At 44.3% G+C, this 25,745-nt stretch overlaps 1 protein-coding gene across 1 annotated transcript in view; it reads left to right on the top strand.

Moving 5' to 3' along the window:
- The window catches only part of ptprfb (protein tyrosine phosphatase receptor type Fb), a 247,580-nt gene that overhangs the window by 73,315 nt on the left and 148,520 nt on the right, over positions 1 to 25,745 (top strand). The window contains exon 2 of the mRNA XM_072669416.1: positions 16,085 to 16,254. Coding sequence (XP_072525517.1) covers positions 16,158 to 16,254 — 97 coding nt within the window. The 5' untranslated portion in view covers positions 16,085 to 16,157. The remainder of the gene's footprint in view (positions 1 to 16,084; positions 16,255 to 25,745) is intronic.

Raw genomic sequence — 25,745 nt, forward strand, 5'->3', positions numbered from 1 at the left:
GTCTCTCATTAGGGTGAATATTAATAACGCTCTAAATGTAGGTATTGTGATATACACTGAGGAGGCGGAGCTACAGTCTCTCATTAGGGTGAATATTAATAAGGCTCTAAATGTAGGTATTGTGATATACACTGAGGAGGAGGAGCTACAGTCTCTCATTAGGGTAAATATTAATAAGGCTCTAAATGTAGGTATTGTGATATACACTGAGGAGGCGGAGCTACAGTCTCTCATTAGGGTGAATATTAATAAGGCTCTAAATGTAGGTATTGTGATATACACTGAGGAGGAGGAGCTACAGTCTCTCATTAGGGCGAATATTAATAACGCTCTAAATGTAGGTATTGTGATATACACTGAGGAGGCGGAGCTACAGTCTCTCATTAGGGTGAATATTAATAAGGCTCTAAATGTAGGTATTGTGATATACACTGAGGAGGCGGAGCTACAGTCTCTCATTAGGGTGAATATTAATAAGGCTCTAAATGTAGGTATTGTGATATACACTGAGGAGGCGGAGCTACAGTCTCTCATTAGGGTGAATATTAATAAGGCTCTAAATGTAGGTATTGTGATATACACTGAGGAGGCGGAGCTACAGTCTCTCATTAGGGTGAATATTAATAAGGCTCTAAATGTAGGTATTGTGATATACACTGAGGAGGAGGAGCTACAGTCTCTCATTAGGGTGAATATTAATAAGGCTCTAAATGTAGGTATTGTGATATACACTGAGGAGGCGGAGCTACAGTCTCTCATTAGGGTGAATATTAATAAGGCTCTAAATGTAGGTATTGTGATATACACTGAGGAGGCGGAGCTACAGTCTCTCATTAGGGTGAATATTAATAAGGCTCTAAATGTAGGTATTGTGATATACACTGAGGAGGAGGAGCTACAGTCTCTCATTAGGGTGAATATTAATAAGGCTCTAAATGTAGGTATTGTGATATACACTGAGGAGGAGGAGCTACAGTCTCTCATTAGGGTGAATATTAATAAGGCTCTAAATGTAGGTATTGTGATATACACTGAGGAGGCGGAGCTACAGTCTCTCATTAGGGTGAATATTAATAAGGCTCTAAATGTAGGTATTGTGATATACACTGAGGTGGTAGAACCGGACTGTCTCTCTTTCAGGGTGATGAAATCACTCCTCATGTTTATGATAACTGTCTCTAGCGTTTACTATCCGCCAGCTTTTTCTCCAGCTCTGCGTGTTTTCTGAGCGGTAAGGCTTTCTTCCTGCAGTCAGCGGAGGCTAGCCAGCCACTAAGAGTGGAAATTGAATTATCTGACACATTTAGCTGAACGCATTAAAGCAAAGGGGATCCTGAATGACAGCCCAAATCCTCCATATTAAACAGGGAACGTTTCCTTCCTCTTTACGGGCGCTTATTGAAAGGGGTCCCATTCAGGAGCGCCCAGGGGGTTCTCGCTGGGCGAGGGCTGGTGTTGCCTAAGAATAGGACTGCAGATCGTGCGGAGAGAGATGGAGAGAGATGGAGAGAGATGGAGAGATAAGAGAGTGTCGTCAAAGCGTCGGGCTGCGATTTGCCTGCAGTCTGAGATAAGGCCGTAGCCGTGGCTGATGCAAGAGGCAAATTAGAGCCACTGCTCAGTCTGCCTCTGGACCAGCCTGGTGTAGCTTATTAAGAGCTCGCTGGTCCCTTACTCTTTATCATCCTTGAAAAAACACCAAACGCCTTGAAGAAGTTTTGGCACCCTGGTCAAATATCCAAATATTTTGCTGATTACAGTAAGAATAAGCAGACAGCTATTTATCACGTAGAACCAGAACAACTCAAAGAACCATTCGGATGCTTAAATGATTGGTTCTTCTTGGGTCATGAAAGCTCCTGTAGGTGGAACGTGTAGATGTCCCAATACTTTTGTCAATATAGTATATAGTGTAATATAATGTCTGTATAACTGCCTATTCAGCCTGCTGCAGTTTAGGGCTAGGCGATATGGCACAAATATGAAATGACGATATTTAAACATAAACATTTATACGCAATATTTATCGAAATATTTTGTCACACTGACAAAATGCATCAGTAGGAAAAACAAAGTGTATAAAATTAAACAGAAATAATTCTGCTTGTTTATTTTTTAAAGATTGCAGTTGATCAGTTCTGATATCTGTGAAATTCCCCCGAAAAAATATATTGTGTGTTACAATTGCCAAAATGATCATAATACTAAATAAATTACATGAATAAATTATTATAATATAAAATAATTACAGCTAGGTGCTGTACAGCTGTGTAGCCACACCCACTTTTTAATCATTTTTCCATTTTACTTTATTAAATTGTTTTACATTAAAAAAGATCCCAGTAATTGAATTGTTTGGCGCTCGGTTGTATTTCTCTGATTTATTAGCAGGGCGTCTGAGCAGGGCTGTTTATGAATCTGGGTCTTGGAATTTGATTAAGCGGCGTAGCGATACATGCAGCTCATTAGCCTAACTGCATAATAATCTAATTGGTGACGGAAAAAAGTGTGATTTTGATTAATATCTGATTAACTGTTCCAGCCGATGTCTGCAGATGGCTCGCTTCACAGATGGCTTCGCTGGACGCTGCGGAAAGGCCAAACTAATACTGTTCGCATAACTATTCAATTCGGAGGCAAAAATCTCAGTTTTCCGTGTTTTAATCCCGTCTCCTTCGTTAGCAGTGTGATTTCTCGCTACTGGAGGCAATTTTATTCCGTTATGTAAAGAACGTGACCTCGCGAAGCTGAGCGGTTTGATGGCTTTAGAGCAATAGGTCAAATAAATCAATAATAATGATGTAAATGGTATTCAGAGAGCGCATCCAACACTAAAGGCAGCATTTAGCAATGCGTTCAGCAAACTCATTTGTTCACAGTTAGCGCATTAGCTTTGTGTTATTGTGGTAAATAGCACATTAGCTTAAGACTAAGGCCTCTAAACTTGCGGTCAGCACATTAGCTGAAGGTTATCACGCTAGTTAACGCATTAGGTTAAGGCTAGGGCTTTAGCTTGCGGTTAAAACATTATCTCAGGGTTATTGTGTCCTCAAGAGTACAGCATATGTGTTAGCTTGGGGCTAGTGTCTTATATATTAGCTCAGGGTTATCATGCTAGCTAGAACATTACCTCAGAAGTAGGGCCTTAGCTCACTGTAAGCTACATTAGCTACATTAGAAGGTAAATAGCACATTAGCTTAAGACTAAGGCCTTAGCTTGCGGTCAGCACATTAGCTGAAGGTTATCACGCTAGTTAACGCATTAAGTCAAGGCTAGGGCTTTAGCTTGCGGTTAAAACATTATCTCAGGGTTATTGTGTCCTCAAGAGTACCGCATCAGCTAATGTGTTAGCTTGGAGCTCAGGGTTATCATGCTAGCTAGCACATTACCTCAGAAGTAGGGCCTTAGCTCACTGTAAGCTACATTAGCTGAGGGTTATTACATTAAGTAGCACATTAGCTTTAGACTGAGGCCTTAGCTTGCGGTCAGCACATTCTCACAGGGCTCTGACTTAGCTAGTGCAGTGGCTCAGAGTTGGTGCATTAGCTCAGGGTTAATGTAACAGCTAGCATGTTCGCTTGGGGCAAAGGTCTTAGCTCACATTAAGCACATTAGCTGAGTGTTGCGTGCTAGCTCAGGACTAGCGCTTTAGTTTGTGGTTAGCACGTCACCTCAGGGTTACTGCGTCAGCTAACACATTAGCTTGGGGCTATCGTAGCTCACTGTAAGCACATTAGCTCAGGGTTATCACTTCAGCTAGCGCCCTGGCTCAGGACTAGGGCTTTAGATTGTGGCTTTCCTGGTTCCTAAATCCCTAAATCCTAGTTTTACGGCGTTTGTTCGTGGTTAGCGTGTTAGTTTACCGTTAATGTGGTGGCTTATGTTTAGCGTTAGCCCGTAGTTAGCCTATTAAGTAACTTAGCTACCCTTTCCTGTAAGTTATTTTATGTAGTAATAAAGTGTAGCTGACCTTTTTTTTTTGTTATTACGATATTATTGAGTATTACATCATAAAAATATATTCCAGTGATCTGCTTAAATGGACACCATGCTGCCTAATGCCAGGAGTGGGCTAGAGGGGTGTAAAGCCCCCCAGCAGCATTGAGCTGTGGAGCAGTGGAAGAAGGAATGATGATGATGATGGTGGTGGAGCTCCATCCAGTACTTTTGGGATGAGTTGATGGTGATCATCATCCAACATCCAGACCTCTTGAACACTTTTCTTGCGGAATGCAATCAGATCCTCACAGCAATTCTCCTCTAAACTCTAGTAGAAAGCCTTCCTCTCTGGACAGTAGAGCTAGTTACTCCACCAAAAGCAGGATTAACACTCTTTAATACCCTTGATTTCAGAAGAAACACTGAACGAGCAGGTGTCCCAATACTTTTGTCATTTAATATTTCTGTTGTATTAGCCATATTGGAGCAAAATGTGGATCCCGCAGCTTACTGCAGTCGTAGCTGAACTAGGTGAGGCGTTCTGAGCTTCAGCTCTGATGCCCCTGGTGGGCTGAGGCCTCTTTGTCGGGCTCTTCTCGCGCTGCTGCTGCTCTCCAGACTGACACTCACTGTATCCTCCTAAATTATGTTGTTTGATTTGTTGACCTGATTGAGCCGAGCTGCAGCGTCGAGATAGAGAGACACACACACACAGAGAGACTGTACTATCTCTCTCTCTCTCTCTACGTCCAGACAGCAGGCCTGTGTTAGAGGGGAACTCTGAACTTCGCTTAAAGCGACAGTTTAACGGAAAATGTAAAGTAGGCCGAAAACTGGTTTTTGTGTTATATACGGGGTGAGCAGACAGTTCGTGAGTGTGTGTGTGTGTGTGTGTGTGTGTGTGTGTGTGTGTGTGTGCATGCTGAAACGTGCAGAGCTGCAGAACCTGTCTGAAGCCACAGTCAACAGTGTGTAACCGAACACTGGGGAGGAGGGGATGAAGGATGGGAGGAGAAGCTGGAATATGAGAGAAGTGAGGTGAGGCAGATGTGAGAGAGTGATCTAGGCAGCGTAAGGAAGATGGATGGGGTGTCAGGAACAGTGCACTGTGTTTGATGGGGAGCGTTACGGTGGGCGTGTCTGTCCTGCAGGAGGAGGGGGTGCTCTGTGTTCTGCCAGAGAACGTCATTAAAAAGCACAGTCAGCGAAGGTCCTGATGTTCGAACCCCTGGAGGACAAAAATCAGAGCGTTAAAAGCTATAATATACACTACATGTCCAAATGTTTGTGGACACCCCTTCTGATGAATGCATGTGGCTACTTTAAGTTACACCCATTGCTGACACACAGCTTGCCTAGGCTCTGTGGAGCAGAAGTACTGCCAATAGAATAGGACACTCTGGAGTAGATGAACTAACATGACCCTATTGGCACCATGCTGCCTAATGCCAGGCGTGGGCTTGAGGGGTATGTATAAAGCCCCCAGTGGAGCAGATGAGGTATGATGGTGGTGGAGCTCCATCCAGTGCTTTTGGGATGGGATGGGGGAATGAGGTAAAAAGCAGGATACACTCTCTTTAATTCCCTGGATGTTAGAAGAAACAATGACTGAGCAGCTGTCCCAATACTTTTGTCAAAATAAAAGTGGATTAGTTTGTTGCTACAGTGCTGATGGCTTTATTTTGTTGGGTTTTTTTAATTTCTTGCATTTTCTAGAGGATTATTTAGCAACTTCTGGCTCATTAGAACCAACCACCAATACCTCTACTGGCCGTGAGAACCTTTAACAGACCCAGTCCTTTACAGAACCGACAAATACAGCCCAGTGAAACATGTAGGCCATGCATTTATGCAATTATGCAACCAGTACTATTCAGAACCGTTCAGTTTTCATCTCCTTCTTCATTACGATGGTTAAAAACTACAGTTCTGGGCAGTTTGTGAGGACAGCAGGCTCAGGTGGCCTACTTTAGGTGTGTGCATGCAGGCAGTGGAAGTTTAGCGGTTGGTAATGAGGATGCTGGTGGTTTACAGGCTGGCTGTCCTTGTCAATATAATGGAGTGGCCGTTCCTGCTGCATATCAGCAGCTGCTCTCCCGGCCTGCTGGATCTCTTGGTGTTTCAATTCCATTGTTTAATTTTTTTTTATTTATTTATTGTGAATATCTCCATTCAGAGTGGGTGGGGTGTGGAACGTTCCCGGTCAGAACTGAGGTTCTACAGTGGAGGTGAAGGGAAGCAGACGTCTGAAGCTCTAATAAAAGCTCCTCACAGAAAGTTCTTCACCTAATGGTGATGAAGACGCTGCCTGATGCCTGAGACACGGTTCTACCAGAGTTCTGAGAAGAGTTCGGCTCTAGAACCTGCTTTTAAAACCGTATATCATTAAAGTGGTGGAGGGATACATGCTGCAGGGTGTAGTGCGGCTACAGAAAGTAGTCCCTAAAGAAAACTGTATGTTGTTGTTCAGGATGTTCAGAATATCGTAAAGTAGTGTGTTCATGCCATAGAACTGGATACTGCTACACTTGCCCTGTGTTATACCTTAAGTATAGTGCTTTAGTGCTAGGATGGTATTATTGTAATACCCTACTTCAGCTGCTAATGTCTTAGACGAAAGGACAAAAGTATTTGGACACCTGCTCCTTCACTGTTTCTTCTGAAATCAAAAGGCTTTTAAAAAGAGTTTCTCCTGCTTCTGTTGGAGTAACTGTCTCTACTGTCCAGAGAAGAAGACTTTCTATTAGATTTTGGAGGAGGAGGAGCATTGCTGTGAGGAATTGATTGCACGATTGCATATTGCATATCTCCTCCTTACCTCATTCCAACCCAAAAGTGTTGAATTGAGCTCCACCACCATCATTCCAGAGAACACAGTTCTTCCACTGATCCACAGCTCAATGCTGCTGAGGGGCTTTATACACACCCCTCCTCTAGCCCACGCCTGGCAGTAGGCAGCATGGTGCCGATAGGTTCATGATGTTGCTTCCGATCTGCTTCAGAAAGCACTCCTCCACAGGGACTAGACAAGCAGTGTGTGCAACTTAAAGTAGCTGAATGCATAGATTAGACGGGGTGTCCGCAAACATTTGGACATGCAGTGTATAAAATCTGATCTCTTTTTTGGCTCTTTCCTCGTCTCGATGGGTCCCTCAGCTGCTCTGTGTCACCGCTCGGAGTGCAGAAACTTGCCGGCTGTCTGCAGCCTAAATCCCCCTCTCCTCCTTTATTTCGCAGCAAAGCGCATTGGCTGTGCTTTTGGGGACGGAGGCCACGGTGGCTCTTTTGATCTCGCTCCTTTCAAGTGAAACCCTGGGTAATTTGCCTGTCGCGGTCAAAGTGAGTCACAAGCTGTCAGAGAAACCCTTTATGCTTTGGAGCATTCCACCAGCAAAGCTGCCAGCTGTCTAAGCCCCCCCCCCACACACACCTCCCCAAGCCCCCCCAAATCTTTATCTTATTCTGCCCTGTTACTTAAACCCATTCCTGAGTCACAGAGAGCAGCAGTAATGACTCCGTACCAGCACAGTAAACGCAGGAGACGGGAAGGTGAGCGCCCTACCTGCTACTGGAACTGGTTAGTCACCAGTTCAGCCTGTCTGAGTTCATAACCCCATCATTAACACAGCAGTGAAAAATCAGAGGCAGCCAGTTTTTCAAGTCCAAGCCAGGACTTGTTTGGGGTCTGGCATTAGTTTCTTTAGCGCCGTTAGCATTAGCATTTAGGTTTGGTGGGGTCATCGCACAAAAAAGCATAAAGCTTTCTTGCTAAGCCCAGATGTAGTTGAACTTGTTGTCCAAATTGAAGCCAATAGAAGCCAAATCAGGAGTGCGGTTCTCCCGCTGGTAAAACGGGAGCGTTTCCACCATACTTGAGTTTCTAATCAGCTGGAATTCACGAGTAAAGCTGTGGTGGGAGCACGTTTCAAAAAATAAACAATTGTCTAGAGGGAGGAAAGCAGCTCAAACGCAGTTAAAGAACCATATATATTAATCTAGAACCATAGATACTAAGTTCTCGTGAAATGGTTCCACACCTCAGACTCCGACTAAACTTATCTGTTAGTTACCTTTGCAGGAACTCTTCTCACTGCTGCCGGCTGGGGATAATTAGTAAAGTGTTAATGGTGTCTAGAGGGCGCCAGAGGGAGCTCTGCTAGAGCACAGCGGTAAAAGCAAAGGATCGGAACTGAATCAGGGTTTAAACAACTGATACCTGAACCATTAAAATATGGATCTGATCCACTGGTTTGGATCCACTGGTGGTCGGAAGTGACATTAAAGTTGTTAGAAAGAAAAGAAAATGTAAAAATACAAAACAATACAAGTAATAAGAGATAATAACCAAGAAATATGTTAATGCAATTTAAAACTAGACCCAAACAAAGTAATAGTTAGTGATTTAAGATTTAGATGGTGTCTAGAGGGCGCCAGAGGGAGCTCTGCTTGAACACAGTGGTAAAAACAAAGGATTTGAACTGAAATCTGGGTTTAAATAGAAAAAAGAATTATTAGAAAATTAATTATAAAAAAAATATGTAATGAAATGTCACTATATTAATTAAATATAATTGTTAAATAATTACTAAATTTACCAGAAGTTGATATTTGCTGATTGGCCGTATTTCTAGGTTAAGGTGGTAATCTAGAACCATAGATACTAAAAATAAAAAAAAAATTATATCAGAAATTAATAATAAAGAAATGTCACTATATTAATTAAATATAATCATGTGAAATAACATAACTAAATTGACCAGAAATTGCTCTTTGTTGATTGGCTGTATTTCTAGGTTAAGGTGGGGGTGGGAAGGATTGTGTACGTTAGATTTTCCTCCGAACTTTTCCTTTAACACAGCGTCCCATTTTGCTCATAACCCACATATCCCGCCTTTTCTCTCTCTGCCAGAGTCTCAGCGTCCTGGCCTCGTTTCCGCTCTGTCCCGCGCTGTGGTCAGAAGTGTTTTCAAACAGTGACCGCTGGCGGCCTCCCCGGGCCGCGCCTTGTTGGTTTGCCTTGGACAGGGACCCTGTTAGTGTTTGAATTAGCCTTGCGCTCCCAGGCCGCCGGATTTGCTCCTCCTCCAGCCTGTCGCCACCTGTTTTTTTTTTGTTTTTTTGGGTTTTTTTTTTTACGCCTTTCCAGTCGGAGCAGTCGGAGGCCCTCCAAGAGACCGCTGGGGGTCTGCAGCCCCATCTGCTGCAGCTGTCTCTGTGCTCCGGAGAGCCTGGAGACAGAAGAAGGGAAGACATGCAGGTCTTTAAAGCTCAGAGGACGCCTCGCGCACCCTCGGCTGGATTGAGGTTTTTCCTTGTCTTCCTTCTGTAGGAACGTCCTCATAGTGACCTCTGAGAAGTCTGGTCAGGAGCTGGTGCAGCCTGATCTCCACATCCAGCTGTGTAAATGGATGGGACGTACCCATGAAATCGCGTTTGTCCGACCGGCTGGTTGTTTTGTTTGCAATTAGTGGAAATAATAATCGCTCCCGAGTTCACCTCCAGCCTCAGCGGGACGGCCCTAATTGTCTGAGCACTTGAGGTAATGGAGGAAGTTCAGGAGAACATGTCCTCATACACTAGCTAATTCATGAAAGCTCCTTCAGCAGCTCGGGCTGGAAGAGGGAGTGGTCAGCAGTGCAGCACTGCAGCTGTTGGGATGCACCAATCTGGCCTTGGACAGATGTTTACATTTGACCCATGTCAGAAGTTTGTGGACACCCCTTCTAATGAATGCACTTGGGTACTTTACAAAACTTGACTAGTCTCTGTAGAAGAGAAGTACTGCCAATAGAATAGGACTCTCTGGAGCAGATCAACATTATGGCCCTATTGGCTCCATGCTGCCTAATAATGCCAGGCGTGGGCTAGAGGAGGGGTATGTATAAAGCCCCCCAGCAACATTGAGGAGCTGTGGAGCAGTGGAGGAACTGTGTTCTCTGGAATGATGGTGGTGGAGCTCCATCCAGTACTTTTGGGAGGGGTTGAGGGGGGGTCGTACCTTTGTTGGTGCTGTATACAACCATATCTAGTACTGCTTCAGAGCTGAGAAGTAGTGAGATCTTGTCGGTGAGCTAGTCTAGTCTGAAGAACAGAGCTCGGTTCCTTCAGGTTTCTCCTGGACGCCCCCAAGTCCAGCCAGCACAGCGTGGAGGATGTGTTCAACTCCATCAGCAGCAGCAGCAGCAGCAGCAGCAGCTCACCTGATTTACCATCATTAAGCCCTGATTTACCAAACCCTCTACGCCAGTGATCATACAGCAATAACAATGAAGGCCGTATTCCATCATCCGCCGCTCTCCTGATGCTGATTAGAGAGAGAAAAACGTCCAGAAAGTGACAAAGAAAGGAGTGTTTAACATCCCAGCTGGGAAAACAAAAGGACTGGATGGAAGAGTGTGAACATTTACACTCATAATTGCGGAGCCCCGTGGAGACCCGGGCTTGTGGATCTTTTCTTAATCAGGCTCACGGAGCTAACCAGCTAATGAGAACCGCTGAGCGGGAACTTTCCAGTAGAAGACTGAAGGAATTCGACTCACAGACATAACTCGTTTGGTGCTGTTTGTAAAACTAGTATGGCTACTATGTTGACAAAAGTATTGGGACACCTACTCGTTCAAGGGTGTTAAAAAGAGTCACCCTGCTTCTGTTGGAGTAACTGTCTCTACTGTCCAGAGAACAAGACTTTCTACTAGATTTTGGAGGAGAATTGCTGTGAGGATTTGATTGCATTCCACAAGAAAAGTGTTGGATGACGATCACCACCCTGCCTCATCATCCCTAACTCTCCAACCCAAAAGTAGGCCACGCCATCTATCCATCCATCCTTCCAGAGAACACTGTTCCAGCCCACACCTGGCATTAGGCAGCATGGTGCCAATAGGTTCATGCTTCATCTTCATCTGCTCCAGATAGTCCTATTGTATTGGTAGTACTTCTTCTCTACAGGGACTAGTCGAGCTGTGTGTGTTTTTTTTTTTTTTTACATCTGCATTCATTAGAAGGGGTGTCCACAAACATTTGGACATAGTGTATATTCAGAAATGTAGTATATCATGGGCGATAGATCTGAAGTTCCGCACCGTGGCGCCGTGCCGCTCCTCAAGGAAGTGCTACTTACTATCTACAAAGCTGACATTCTCACTGCTCTGCTCTCGCGGATGTTTGTGCGCGCCGGCCGTAACCCGAGCTGAGTCTGAGCTGCGGCGTCTGACGGGCGAGCGTGTCGTACACTGCTCCGGCTGGGTGGTATTTGTCATGAAAAGTGGCATCAGTTGGCTAATCCTTCTGCCATTTTCAGTATGTAGGTCAGGCCGGGAGCTCTGACACTCTCCGTAATCTCGGGGCTTTTCCTGCCCTTTTCTTTCGCAAACTGATCCAAGTCAGACCCGGTTCTTTTCTCTGGCTGCGGAAGCGCTGAGGAGTTAAAGGGCCAGTTTTCTACATGTGTGACTAACAGGGTAATTCTTAGTATTTGGTGGCATGTCCCTCCTTCTGTTTCTCTGAAAGCTTCTAATAAGCAGATCAGACCAAGCTGAGTTTCAGTGGAAGAGATCAGACTGGAAAGGCGTTTCACTCGTCTGAAGTTTTATTTGTTTGAAAATTCACAAATTCTACGAAATTTGACTAAATTCTACTTAAAAATATTTGTAGTTTTTTTGGGAATGTTTGAGGTTTGGACGCAGTTGAAGTAAATGGCTTCTGGTCGGGTTAGCATTCCTTATAACTTCAGCACGAATGGGCGGGGCTGAACTTCTATAGGTTGCTTCGGTGGATATATGTAAATATGTTTTTGTGACATCACAAAGTTGTAAGTTTGTTTCTAGACATGGACTAAGAAGAGAACATTATGTTCTATATACTTCATCAAGCTTGTTTATTAAAAAAAAAGGAAATAAATTTTTCTATGATACGGCCCTTTAATAAAAGAAATGAAATTACATGCAGAATCATAAATGGTACAACTAGTAGTGAAATGCTTAGATGACAGTCCGCTCACATGAAAACAATACAAAGCTAGATTTATTAAAAAAAAAAAAAAAAGATGATGAAGAAAAAAAAAGGAAAATATCCAAAGATAAAAAATAGACAAATATATTTATCTATAGTTTATATAGAGTTAATTGACTCTATTTATCATCAGAATAAACCCTAAGAAACATTGTCAGTGATCAGTGAGAGTGTCCACCTGTAATTAACTCTATATAACATTAGAATAAACCCAAATAAATAAAGGCAGTGGTCAGTGAGAGTGTCTACCTGTAATTAACTCTATATAACATTAGAATAAACCCAAATAAATAAAGTCAGTGGTCAGTGAGAGTGTCTACCTGTAATTAACTCTATATAACATTAGAATAAACTCAAATAAACATAAAGTCAGTGGGCAGTGAGAGTGTCTACCTGTAATTAACTCTATATAACATTAGAATAAACTCAAATAAACATAAAGTCAGTGGTCAGTGAGAGTGTCTACCTGTAATTAACTCTATATAACATTAGAATAAACCCAAATAAACATAAAGTCAGCGGTCAGTGAGAGTGTCTACCTGTAATTAACTCTATATAACATTAGAATAAACCCAAATAAACATAAAGTCAGTCGTCAGTGAGAGTGTCTACCTGTAATTAACTCTATATAAGATTAGAATGAACCCTAAAAAACATAGGAGGAGGCGTGTGATTGGGGGAGAATATGTGGGGGGTGGGTCAGAAATAATAATAATGTAGAAAATAGATTGGCTGTATAGAATTTGAATGAGTATAGATATATAATCTAGAATATTGATCACATTAGTAATACCTCTGACCCGATTAAAGCCCAGGCAGGCTTACTGCGAGCAGCCTGGTTTCACGTTAGTTGTTTTGCAGATGTTTTAAAAAGTGAGGAAACTTGTTTTTCTCTGATTCAGGCCTTTCAGCACCACACCAGGTCGCCTCCCGAGGCTGAGGCTGAGGCTGAGCTGTGACTCATGCACACACAGTTAGCTTCTTTGTTATTCTATCACGCACAGGCCTTCTTTGTGATGGAAGACTTAAAGAGCCCTCTTTCTGGCAGCTCTTCAGATGTGGCCTTGTTAAGATCTCGGTTTCTCCCGTGTTGCTTTTGGCTCACTCTCAAGCACAGCGGTTGGATCGAGGTGCGTCTAGTGTGTGTACCTGCGGTGTGAGTAATGGGCCAATCAGCACCTCGTCAGCTTAAAGGCTGAACGGAATACCTCTCAGCCCGGCGAGATACTGCGGCCGTTGTTTTTGGTTTTTTTCGCCGTCACTCTCGCTTACGTGGAGCGGGTTGACCCGCCACCCACGTACTAGCTTGCTAGCATTAGGTGCTGTCATGTGGGGCCCATTGTGCGCCAGGATAATACAAACGAGCCTTGAAGGGCCGGTGTTTGGATGCGTCACATTATTTAGTGTATGTGTTATTAAATAATGCACATTCGGAGGCTAATATTTCTGCAGGATTTGACCGGACACCCACGTAGTAGCATTAAGTGCTGCTGCGCGAAATGCGCCAAGTCAGACAGACAGACAAACAAACAAGGCGTAGAGAAAGGACGCCAGAGCCGGCTCTGAATCCATCGCACGTTTAGTGCATGCGCTTATTAAATAATGTGTATTATGAGGCCAATATTTCGCAAAATTGCCCATTTTGTGTTGTGTCGCGTCTCGGCAGGAGAGATGGAAATATTTGATTAGTCATGTAAACACCATCAGACTCTTGGCAGATCTCTCGGTGCCAGAGCCGCACTGGAATCCAGCCATTCGGCACGAGCCAAGGACAGAAGCAGATGGTCAGGAGTGGGCAGCGCACCTGTCCGCAGCTTTCTCTGAACAGGCCTGAGGGGGGAAAGCTATCGCTTACAACTGGGTTGCATCAACGCCTAGGCTAGTCAAACAGGTGCTAGTCGTGATCCCAGGCTCTATTTGATGTTCTTGCTGCGGTTTTAGCCTTCCTTAACCTCCCTTTATGTCAAACCACCTGCCCTATATTGGTTAGACCCTCCTGCGCCACCAAAACAGCTCTGACCAGTCGAGGAATGGACTCCACGAGACCTCTGGAGGTGTCCTGAGGTGGGGCCTCCATGAGCATCAGTCAGTCAGTCAAAAAGGATGTCCTTCCTTGGACTGCATACCAGGAACACCCTACAAGGCCTGCTTGATGTTTTGGAGATGTTCTAGATTGATCCAGTCATTGTCTAGAACATCACAGTCTGGTTCTTGTCAAAGTGTCTCAGATTCTTACGCTTCATCACCTAATCTGTAGATCCACCCCTCGACAGACAGAAGCCACTGGAGCCAGATCATCAGTGTTGGTCACTCCAGCTGTCAGTGGTTTTAATGTTATGGCTGTTAATTATAGAGCGGCAGAGCTGGTAGCATAGATTACCTCCTCCCTCAGATTGGGTTCTGCACTCCAATCAGCTGCATGGCTACGAAGAAGACGCATTTTCTAGGTTAATAAGGGATCGTAATGCGCCGAGCTCCGTCTTCCTCCATTGCTAATATTGATCCCTGGGGAGCGGCGGTGTGTGGGTGCTCGTCTGTGGGAGGCATTTCAGACACTTGTGGAAATTGGGAGCCATCTGTGTGTGACCACTTTAATATCTTAATGGGCTGGTTTATGGGTGGACACTCACTGGGTCCTCCCTCCCCTACTGTGTCCTTTGATTCTTGGCAAACGGTCAGAAGTTGACCTTAATTTGATAAGCATGTTTGCTCACCTTGTTAACCCTGGAGCCTTTGGGCTTTACTGACGGAGCGTACAGCGCACAGAGCTGCTGTGTAGAAGGTCTGTACTGGTGTAACTCCCCGATACTGAATTACAGAATTACTGACATCCTGTCTTTCCCTGTAAAACTCTCAAACAGTATATAACATCAGAATATACCCAAATAAACATAGTCAGCGGTCAGTGAGAGTGTCTACCTGTAATTAACTCTATATAACATTACAATAAACCCAAATAAACAGAAAGTCAGTGGTCAGTGAGAGTGTCTACCTGTAATTAACTCTATATAACATTAGAATAAACCCAAATAAACATAAAGTCAGTGGTCAGTGAGAGTGTCTACCTGTAATTAGCTCTATATAACATTAGAATAAACCCAAATAAACATAAAGTCAGTGGTCAGTGAGAGTGTCTACCTGTAATTAACTCTATATAACATTAGAATAAACCCAAATAAACATAGTCAGTGGTCAGTGAGAGTGTCTACCTGTAATTAACTCTATATAACATTAGAATAAACCTAAATAAACAAAGTCAGTGGTCAGTGAGAGTGTCTACCTGTAATTAACTCTATATAACATTAGAATAAACCCAAATAAACATAAAGTCACTGGTCAGTGAGAGTGTCTACCTGTAATTAACTTTATATAACATTAGAATAAACCTAAATAAACAAAGTCAGTGGTCAGTGAGAGTGTCTACCTGTAATTAACTCTATATAACATTAGAATAAACCTAAATAAACAAAGTCAGTGGTCAGTGAGAGTGTCTACCTGTAATTAACTTTATATAACATTAGAATAAACCTAAATAAACAAAGTCAGTGGTCAGTGAGAGTGTCTACCTGTAATTAACTCTATATAACATTAGAATAAACCTAAATAAACAAAGTCAGTGGTCAGTGAGAGTGTCTACCTGTAATTAACTTTATATAACATTAGAATAAACCTAAATAAACAAAGTCAGTGGTCAGTGGGAGTGTCTGTTTCCATATGCAGTGAAAGGGAAGTTTTAGAATTAATTTATTTATATATGTTTTGTTGTGTATTGTGTGTATATATCCTCACTGACGCTCTGAAAGTTTGAAATGCCAACTTTACAGTAGAAGGAAGAGGAAAAACCTTCAAGTTTTAATGGAAGTCAATCTAAACCGTGTATAATCATTTTGGAGCATTTCTATTGGTCCGTTTATCATAACATTCTGATATAATGTAAAAAAAAAAAAAACGAGGAGTGTCTATATTTCTCAGCATGGAAGCTGAAGTATTTGCTGTAGTTTGCTGTAGTGTATGTTTGCTGAGTTCTGTCCGTGCTGCTCAGCCCTCCTGCTTGCTGTGAATCGTTCATTACTGGTGTGACTCTTATTCTAATCAGTGTGTTTTTCTGTGTTCTCTCTGTTTCCCCCCCAACAGGTTTTAGCCTATGATTGCATGAGAGTGGATAGAGTAGAGCGGGGACCGAGGAGGAGCAGTGCCAACCTGGAACATGGTGCCTAATATTTGCCCGCCAGTGCCCTTCCTGCCTAATTGGCTGCCTCTCCTGCTTCTGCTGGGCTGCATGGCGTTTTCCTCCCAGGCAGACAGTGAGTACACACACACTCTGTCTAATAATGGGCTGGCTGCGGTGGGCTATGATGTCATAGGTTTTCTTTTCTGGGTGGAGAACGATGCTGTAATTCGGTTATTGTAGGAAAAGCCGGTAGCGAAGTACCAAATTAGAGGAAACGCAGTTGAAAAATAACGGCCGGAAATGTGCCCGTCCTCGTTACTGCTGTTATTGGCTGGATTTTCCTCCTTGTCAGCAGCAACGAATCAAATTTACACGTGTTTAGCTGCACTGAAGACGTGTTGGATGACAGAAATGAGCTCTTTTATAGCTAAAGAGGAACACTTGGACATGGAACAGTGACCTCCCTTGGTAAAATAACACAAATCTTAATGTACAAACACTTAAAGTGCTTCTCCAGATTTCCTCTGAAGACCGTTTCTATCCCATAATGATCTCTTTTCCCATTTCAAGTGTGTTGATGAGTTAAGATGTGTAGAAATCCCAGAATTCACTCCTGTATTATTTGAATCTCCTCTTGGTGGTGTAATGGAGCACTGTTTTGAAGCAGATCAGCTTCCAAACGTGGTGGAGGTAGTTTCACACACTGCTACTGTATCTCCATATACATTGACAGCAGCTGATTATGTGGAATCCTGGTGGGTCAGGAGTGTACTGTAGATGTGATGGTGGGTCAGGAGTGTACTGTAGATGTGATGGTTGGTCAGTCAGGAGTGTACTGTAGATGTGATGGTAGTAATATCTAGTTGAGACTGATGGGGCCGGTATCTGCTGTTCTACTTTGTGATGTGAAATAAATGGACAGTTTTTGAAATAGCAGCATCTTTTCACTGGTCATAAGTATTTGGACACATATTTTAATGTGTTTAAGTGAAAAGGCTGGTCTGCATCAAACACTATAGACCTGTACTGGATTAATAGAGTTTATATGGATTTACCGGACTGTTTAGTGACCAGTTCCAGCGCCCCCACCCCACAGTCCGGTATGATTAACCCCCGGCTATGGGGGAAGTTTTTTAGCTGGTTTGTTCAGAGTGTGCCGAGTAATGCTCAGCTTTTCCATACTTCATCCCATGTTTATAGATAACAGTGAGTCTCGCAGGCTCAGAAACCACAGAAGCAAGTCTATGAGGTGCTTCTCTCTGCAGCTGAGCCTAGAGCTGTGGTCCGAGGAGCCCCACAGAGCTCAGCAGTGTCCTTTCAAATGACCGTCCAGCTTGTAGAGACCCAGCGTGTCTGACCCAGCTCTGTCACGAGCGTTCAGGGTCGAGTTGGAGTCGGAGCTCGGCTCAGGCACGGGTCGGAGAGCCGTTTAATTCACCGCGTGACCTACCCGCACTACTGTCACAACGACTCTAATTTCATTACAGACCCTCCTCACACTCCTGTCGGCCCTCCCCCCTTCACTGAACCTTCAAACGCCTCCACCGACTCAGCCACGCTAGCTGTGCCAGGGTTACCTTGAGGTGTCCTCCGTGCTCACAGAAACGCACAGCCGTTTACAGTCGGCCGGGAGGCCGGAGATTTTTTCTTAAAGGGCCCTTATCCTACATTAGAATCAGACGGACCGTGCCTTCAAGACCGACATATGTAAATGAGCTCTGCTCTGGCCTTTTTTGATTGGCTGACCTGCATTGTTCCACATTCAGGAAGCAGTCCAGCCTGAAACACTCCTAATGAGTCAGTGTGAGTGGGCGGAGCTATGTCCCATAGCAATTACACTACATGTCCAAATGTTTATGGACACTTCTTCTGATGAATGCATACTGTCAGCTACTGTAAGTTGCACCCTTTGCTAATACAGCTAACACACATGTGCAAATGCACGTGCACACAGCTTGTCTCGTCCCTGTAGAGAAGCACTGCCAAAAGAATAGGACTCTCTGAAGCACAAGGTAAATATGAACCTATTGGAAGCACCATGTCTAGAGGGGTATAAAGCCCCCCAACTCTCTGGAACGGTCAGGATGGTGGAGCTCCATCTAGTTTATTAGGTTGAGATGAGTTGGGGTTGTGATCATTGCTGAATGCAATCAAATCCTCACAGAAAATCTAGTAGAAAGCTCTTTTAATAGCCTTGTTCTGTATTTGGGCTACAGGAACTAGCGAGTGAATGGTACTTTTACAAGCTACACCAAAGAAATGTCAGTTTTCCGTGAAATGGACCCTTCAGACCACGTCCAGCAAATGTATAATTTTATTATCTTTTGTTTTTGAGCTGAAATTACTGAAATTAATCCCCTTCTGTGAGGAAGGGGAAAAAGGTCATGGCGAGATCTAGCCTACTTGTTATTCCTTGATCATTTCAAGTGCTGCCCCAAGTGGATAAAGACTATTTACAGAGCAAATGTTACCCCCTCCCCTTCTCCCTGTTCAACTTTGCTCATCAGCATAATTGGTTTGGTCCCTTATGCTCAATATTCGCATGTTCCTGCTCAGCGTATTAGCATAACACATTGTGCCCTCATTAGTCCAGTCGCATGCTACAGTGGCCACGGCTGGAGATGCTGAAGGACTGCAAACTTTTCCCCAGATCTTCAGTAGATCGTCCACTGGCCCTGCTAACCCTTTAATGTATTAACGTTACAAATTATTTTTTATGACTATTTTGATCAAGAAAGCATATGGATAACGATAAACCTCATGCGTCCATTTACTTTTTATACGTTATGGACGTGCATTCTAACTAATTCTGATATTCTAGTAATCTGGGAAGAAAAAAACACCAAGAAAACACAACAAGCTGTAAATTTTCTGTTGAAATCTGCACTTTAGATGATCCCACTAGTTTTATTAAATTAAGATTTGCAGTTTTTAACTATTAAAAAATAAAAGCTGAAGGAAATCTGTAGTTTTTGGTTGGAAATGAGTAATAGAAGCTGCCTCAGATAAGATAGTTAGCTACTTGCTTAAGCACTTGGCCTTCAGGAGGACTCTTTGTATTCTACCCAAGGCCTTTCTCAGTGGACCAACAAAATAAAGTATTTGGACACCTGGTCCTTCAGTGTTTCTTCTGAAATCAAGGACATTAAAAAGAGCTGATCCTGCTTTTATTGGACTAACTGTCTCTACTGTCCAATGAAGAAGGCTTTCTAAGGATTTTTGAAGGAGGAGCATTGCTGTGAGGATTTGATTGATTGTATTCAGCGACAAGAGCGTTAGTGAGGTCAGGATGTTGGATGAATTCGCAACTTGTCCAAAGTACTGGAAGGAGCTCCACCACCATCATTCCAGTGAACACAGAACTTCACTGCTCCCACAGCTGGGGGGCTTTATACATACCCCCTCCATAGCCCACGCCTGGCATTAGGCAGCATGGTGCTGATAGGGTCATGTTAGTTTATCTACTCCAGACAGTCCTATTCTATTGGCAGTACTTCTACTCTACAGGGCCTAGACAAGCTGTGTGTGGTCTCTTTTCTATGACACAGCCAATCCATCGTCTTGGTTGTCACCATGCTATCACTTCTATGCAGTGCTGGAGAATACAGTAGCTCAGAGAAAAAGCTCCAGCTCCACTTTCTGACCCGTTTTACTGACCGGTGTGGACATGCAGCTCTCACACTACTCTGGCAGCTCACTTTAACGTGTTTAAGGAGACACAAACATTATGAACGTGCCACCAGATACACCAGAGATACGCTAAGAATGTGCTCCAGCGATTAGCGGCCGTAGTGCGACCGTAGCGCGACCGTAGTGCGACCGTAGCGCTCCCCCAGCGCGCCGATTCAGAGCTCTGCAGGATATAAATACCCCCCCGTAACGGCAGTGTAAGCAAATAAAGCTCCAAAAATAGGCTGGAGGTTAAAATATTGACAACCACAAACAGTGGGTTTGAGCGCGGTGTTGTCTGTAATCAGCCGGGGAGCAGGACGGGACTGGCGTGCCTCTGTTTGAATTATAGGGTGGTGGATCCAGCTTTGCAGGGTGGAGGAACTGAAGCCGCTGATTGCCACCAGCTCAGGTTCCACCTAAATATATTCAGCCTGATGAAAGATTACAGCTGCTCTGCATTGTCTGCGTCGGAGCTGTCGTCCGGGAGCCGGGGCTTGTAATTATTGTACAGTTCACATGTCAGTCCGTCCGTCTTTGTGAGAAGTGCTCAGTCGTCCAAACAGAGGAGGACAGGGGGGAAAAGACATGGCACAGATTACTGCACTGCACGGCGTTCAGCCATGAAGACGGTTCATATTTACACTGCACACACTGCTCCGCTTAGGAGCGCGGCGTGATGAAAATACGCAGTATTAAATAAGTCTGGTAAATAGTCTAATTTTACACTTGTTCTGCTCTGATTTGTGATGCTGTGAGATTTAAGCAGGTTTACTTGCTCTTGAGTGAGTGTAGTAGTAAACAGGGCAGTACAGTGAAGACAGTAGTGTAGTATAGTAAAAGGTGTAGTGTACTGGATATTGTAGTATAGTAAGAGTGCAGTGTAGTGTAGTAATAGACTGTAGTGTTGTGTAGTGTACTGTACATTTACATTTACATTTACATTTATGGTATTTATCTGATGCTCTTCTCCAGAGCGACTTACAAGGTTACTCGTATTACAGAGGAGGGCCAATGTAGTGTTAGGAGTCTTGCCCAAGGACTCTTATTGGTGTAGCACAGCATAGTGACCCAGACCGGGAATTGAACCCCAGCCTCCCACATGGTGTGGTAGGGCCGTGGCAGGTAGTGGTGTTATCTGTTGCGCCACACCAACCACCACTGTACTGTAGTGTAGTGTACTGTAGTGTACTGTAGTGTAGTGTACTGTAGTGTAGTGTAGTAAAGGACTGTACTGTACTGTAGGGTAGTGTAGTGTACTGTACTGTAGGGTAGTGTACTGGATATTGTAGTATAGTAAGAGTGCAGTGTAGTGTAGTAAAGGACTGTAGTGTTGTGTAGTAAAGGACTGTAGTGTTGTGTAGTGTGCTGTACTGTACTGTAGTGTAGTGTACTGTAGTGTAGTGTACTATACTGTAGTGTAGTGTACTGTAGTGTTGGGTAGTGTACTGTAGTGTAGTGTACTGTAGTGTAGTAAAGGACTGTACTGTACTGTAGTGTAGTGTACTGTACTGTAGTGTAGTGTACTGGATATTGTAGTATAGTAAGAGTGCAGTGTAGTGTAGTAAAGGACTGTAGTGTTGTGTAGTGTACTGTAGTGTAGTGTAGTGTAGTGTACTGTAGTGTACTGTAGTGTAGTAAAGGACTGTACTGTAGTGTAGTGTACTGTAGTGTAGTGTAGTGTACTGTACTGTACTGTAGTGTAGTGTACTGTAGTGTAGTGTAGTGTACTGTAGTGTTGGGTAGTGTGCTGTACTGTAGTGTAGTGTAGTGTACTGTAGTGTAGTGTACTGTAGTGTTGGGTAGTGTGCTGTACTGTAGTGTAGTGTGCTGTACTATAGTGTAGTGTACTGTAGTGTAGTGTAGTGTACTGTAGTGTTGGGTAGTGTACTGTACTGTAGTGTAGTGTACTGTAGTGTTGGGTAGTGTACTGTACTGTAGTGTACTGTACTGTAGTGTACTGTAGTGTACTGTAGTGTTGGGTAGTGTACTGTACTGTAGTGTAGTGTACTGTAGTGTTGGGTACTGTACTGTACTGTACTGTAGTGTACTGTACTGTAGTGTACTGTACTGTAGTGTAGTGTAGTGTACTGTAGTGTTGGGTAGTGTACTGTACTGTAGTGTAAAAGGTAAAGGTGCACGTATTTGTCACTGTACAGCGAAATGTGTCCTCCGCATTTAACCCATCTGGTAGTGAACACACACTCACACACACTCACACACACACATGTGTTAGGGGCAGTGAGTACACACACACACACCCAGAGCGGTGGGCAGCCAACTCCAGTGCCCGGGGGGCAGAGAGGGTAAAGGGCCTTGCTCTAGGGCCCAACAGTGGCAGCTTGCCGAGCCCTGGAATCGAACCCACAACCCTGTTATCGATATCCCGGCGCTCTAACCGCTGAGCCACCACTACTGCAGTGTAGTGTACTGTAGTGTTGGGTAGTGTACTGTACTGCAGTGTAGTGTACTGTAGTGTACTGTACTGTAGTGTTGGGTAGTGTACTGTAGTGTTGGGTAGTGTGCTGTACTGCAGTGTAGTGTACTGTAGTGTTGGGTAGTGTACTGTACTGTAGTGTAGTGTACTGTAGTGTACTGTACTGTAGTGTTGGGTAGTGTGCTGTACTGTAGTGTGCTGTACTGTAGTGTACTGTACTGTGCTGTACTGTACTGTAGTGTACTGTACTGTAGTGTACTATACTGTAGTGTACTGTGCTGTACTGTACTGTACTGTAGTGTGCTGTACTGTAGTGTGCTGTGCTGTAGTGTACTGTAGTGTGCTGTACTGTAGTGTGCTGTACTGTAGGGTACTGTAGTGTGCTGTACTGTAGTGTACTGTACTGTGCTGTACTGTACTGTAGTGTACTGTACTGTAGTGTACTATACTGTAGTGTACTGTGCTGTACTGTACTGTAGTGTAGTGTGCTGTACTGTAGTGTGCTGTACTGTAGGGTACTGTAGTGTGCTGTGCTGTACTGTACTGTAGTGTGCTGTACTGTAGTGTGCTGTACTGTAGTGTGCTGTGCTGTACTGTAGTGTGCTGTACTGTAGGGTACTGTAGTGTGCTGTACTGTAGGGTACTGTACTGTAGTGTAGTGTACTGTACTGTACTGTAGTGTGCTGTACTGTAGTGTACTGTGCTGTAGTGTACTGTGCTGTGCTGTACTGTAGTGTGCTGTACTGTAGTGTACTGTGCTGTAGTGTACTGTGCTGTGCTGTGCTGTACTGTAGTGTACTGTAGTGTAGTGTAGTGTAGTGTACTGTACTGTACTGTGCTGTAGTGTACTGTGCTGTAGTGTACTGTGCTGTAGTGTACTGTACTGTAGTGTACTGTGCTGTAGTGTACTGTGCTGTACTGTACTGTGCTGTACTGTGCTGTAGTGTACTGTACTGTAGTGTACTGTACTGTAGTGTAGTGTGCTGTACTGTACTGTAGTGTAGTGTACTGTACTGTAGTGTAGTGTGCTGTACTGTAGTGTGCTGTGCTGTACTGTACTGTAGTGTAGTGTGCTGTAGTGTACTGTACTGTAGTGTGCTGTACTGTACTGTAGTGTGCTGTACTGTAGTGTGCTGTACTGTAGGGTACTGTAGTGTGCTGTGCTGTACTGTACTGTAGTGTGCTGTAGTGTACTGTACTGTAGTGTGCTGTACTGTAGTGTAGTGTACTGTACTGTAGTGTACTGTAGTGTAGTGTGCTGTACTGTAGTGTGCTGTACTGTAGGGTACTGTAGTGTGCTGTGCTGTACTGTACTGTAGTGTGCTGTACTGTAGTGTGCTGTACTGTAGTGTAGTGTGCTGTACTGTAGTGTGCTGTACTGTAGGGTACTGTAGTGTGCTGTGCTGTACTGTACTGTAGTGTGCTGTAGTGTGCTGTACTGTAGTGTGCTGTACTGTAGGGTACTGTAGTGTGCTGTGCTGTACTGTACTGTAGTGTACTGTACTGTAGTGTGCTGTACTGTAGTGTAGTGTACTGTAGTGTACAGTACTGTTGTGTAGTGTATAGTGTAGTTAAGTTGTAGGTAATCCTTGCTTGCTGAATATGTCTGTAGTTCCACACAGGTGGAGGAACAGCCGGGTGAAGCTGTGTATCATTTCATTTCAGTTTACTCAGAAGTGAAAGTGTCTCATTTGTTTCTCAGCTGTATCCACTGACTGTCAGGACTGATGTTTGCATCCGGCTCCGGCGTCAGCGTCTGCTCCGGCTGTGTTCCATTACCAATCAGAAGCTGCAGCAGAAGTCATTTTAATGGTGGTGACATGCGTTCAGCTTCCTCAACAGACTGCAGCACCAGTCATGACGCAAACAGGACAGTGGAGAACGTTGTGGAGTCACGTTAACCGCCATGATTGTCTCTGATTGATGCCGAGCGTTCATATTTACAGAGGGATCACGATATCGCTGAAGCTCAGGGGCGGGATGATGCACCAGTGTTCAGAGTCGGGGGTTCGGTGTGAAACCGGTGTGAGCTTCACTGTAGAGAAACTGACCCACTCTGATCTCTGTTCAGTGGAGGCGAATGGAAGTGGGCGTCGGTCGCCATGACTACAACACAGATACAGCCCATAATTTATCTCCTATCCAAACTCACCAGTGAAGCTACAACATGAGTCTTCTGAGTTTTATATGGAATGATGATGATGATGATGATGAAGGTAAAATAGTGAATAGAGAATCTGAACTAATGCAGTTTTCTTTAGGGACTACTTTCTGTAGCTGCACTACACCCTGCAGCATGTATCCCTCCACCATTTTAATGATCTGATTTTAAAAGCAGGTTCTAGAGCCGAACTCTTCTCAGAACTCTGGTAGAACCGTGTCTCAGGCATCAGGCAGCGTCTTCATCACCATTAGGTGGAATTATGGTTTCTGTGAGGAGCTTTTAGGGGTCTCTCCTGGCTCTGCTGTGCTAACAGACCGGACCTGTTTTATTGACCCGCTGTCGGAAATCTTCCAGTGCGGAGGAACTTTGCTTCTACAATTTGCAGAGAGCTCTCAGAAGTGTCACCACCCTCTGTAAATCGATCGGGCGTTATTTGTTCTGACTCGTTAAAGCAGCGAGGCCGGGTTAGGCAGGCTAGGTCCGTCCGGGCTGGCCGGCGGGTGGGCTGCAAATTGGATCCTGTTTTTAAGTGTCCATATGGTGACCGGGCTGGATTGACTGGAATGGAAATTGATTCCTTCTAATTAAAAGTAACCATACCCACAATGCCGTGGCACTCGGGAGGTCGTTTTGTTAGTCCGCAGCTGTAACACCTCGTCAACGGCCGCCGGAGGAGAACGCCAACGAGGGGCCGGAATGGAGAGGGAGGGAGGCAGGGATGGAGAGGCAGGGAGGGGGTGTGATGGTGGGAGCTTTTCAAACAGCAGAGTGACGGTGTCACGGCGACGGAGGGAAGGGAGGGTCAGCGGAGGTTAATGATGTGAGATTAATAGCTTAATTATGCTGCTCGATGGCGGGGCCGCAGGCACTCGTCCAAACCCTCCGCTCCACTATGGCCTGGATTCAGCACCGCCATCAGGATGACCAGATCATTGCGTGTCCTTCACAGGAAAGCGGCCGTAAAAACTGCGTAGCACAGAAATGCTAACGGCGCTGTGAGGGTGGCGGCTTCGTTAGTGTTCCAGTTAACATCAGCCAAGACATGACCAGCGAATAAAGGGTAAATCTACGCTATGTTGACAAAAGTATTGGGACACCTGCTCATTCTCTGATTTCTTTACAGTGTTGGTGAATGGAGGCAGGTGTCGGTCGCCATGACTACAACACAGATACAACCCAAAATTTATCTCCTATCCAAACCCACCAGTGAAGCTACAACACGAGTCTTCTGAGTTTTATATGGAATGAAGATGATGATGATGATGATGATGATGGTAAAACAGTGAATAGAGAATCTGAACTAATGCAGTTCTCTTTAGGGACTACTTTCTGTAGCTGCACTACACCCTGCAGC

Source organism: Salminus brasiliensis, chromosome 23 (genome assembly GCF_030463535.1).
Source record: "Salminus brasiliensis chromosome 23, fSalBra1.hap2, whole genome shotgun sequence".
In the NCBI taxonomy this organism is placed as follows: Eukaryota; Metazoa; Chordata; class Actinopteri; order Characiformes; family Bryconidae; genus Salminus; species Salminus brasiliensis.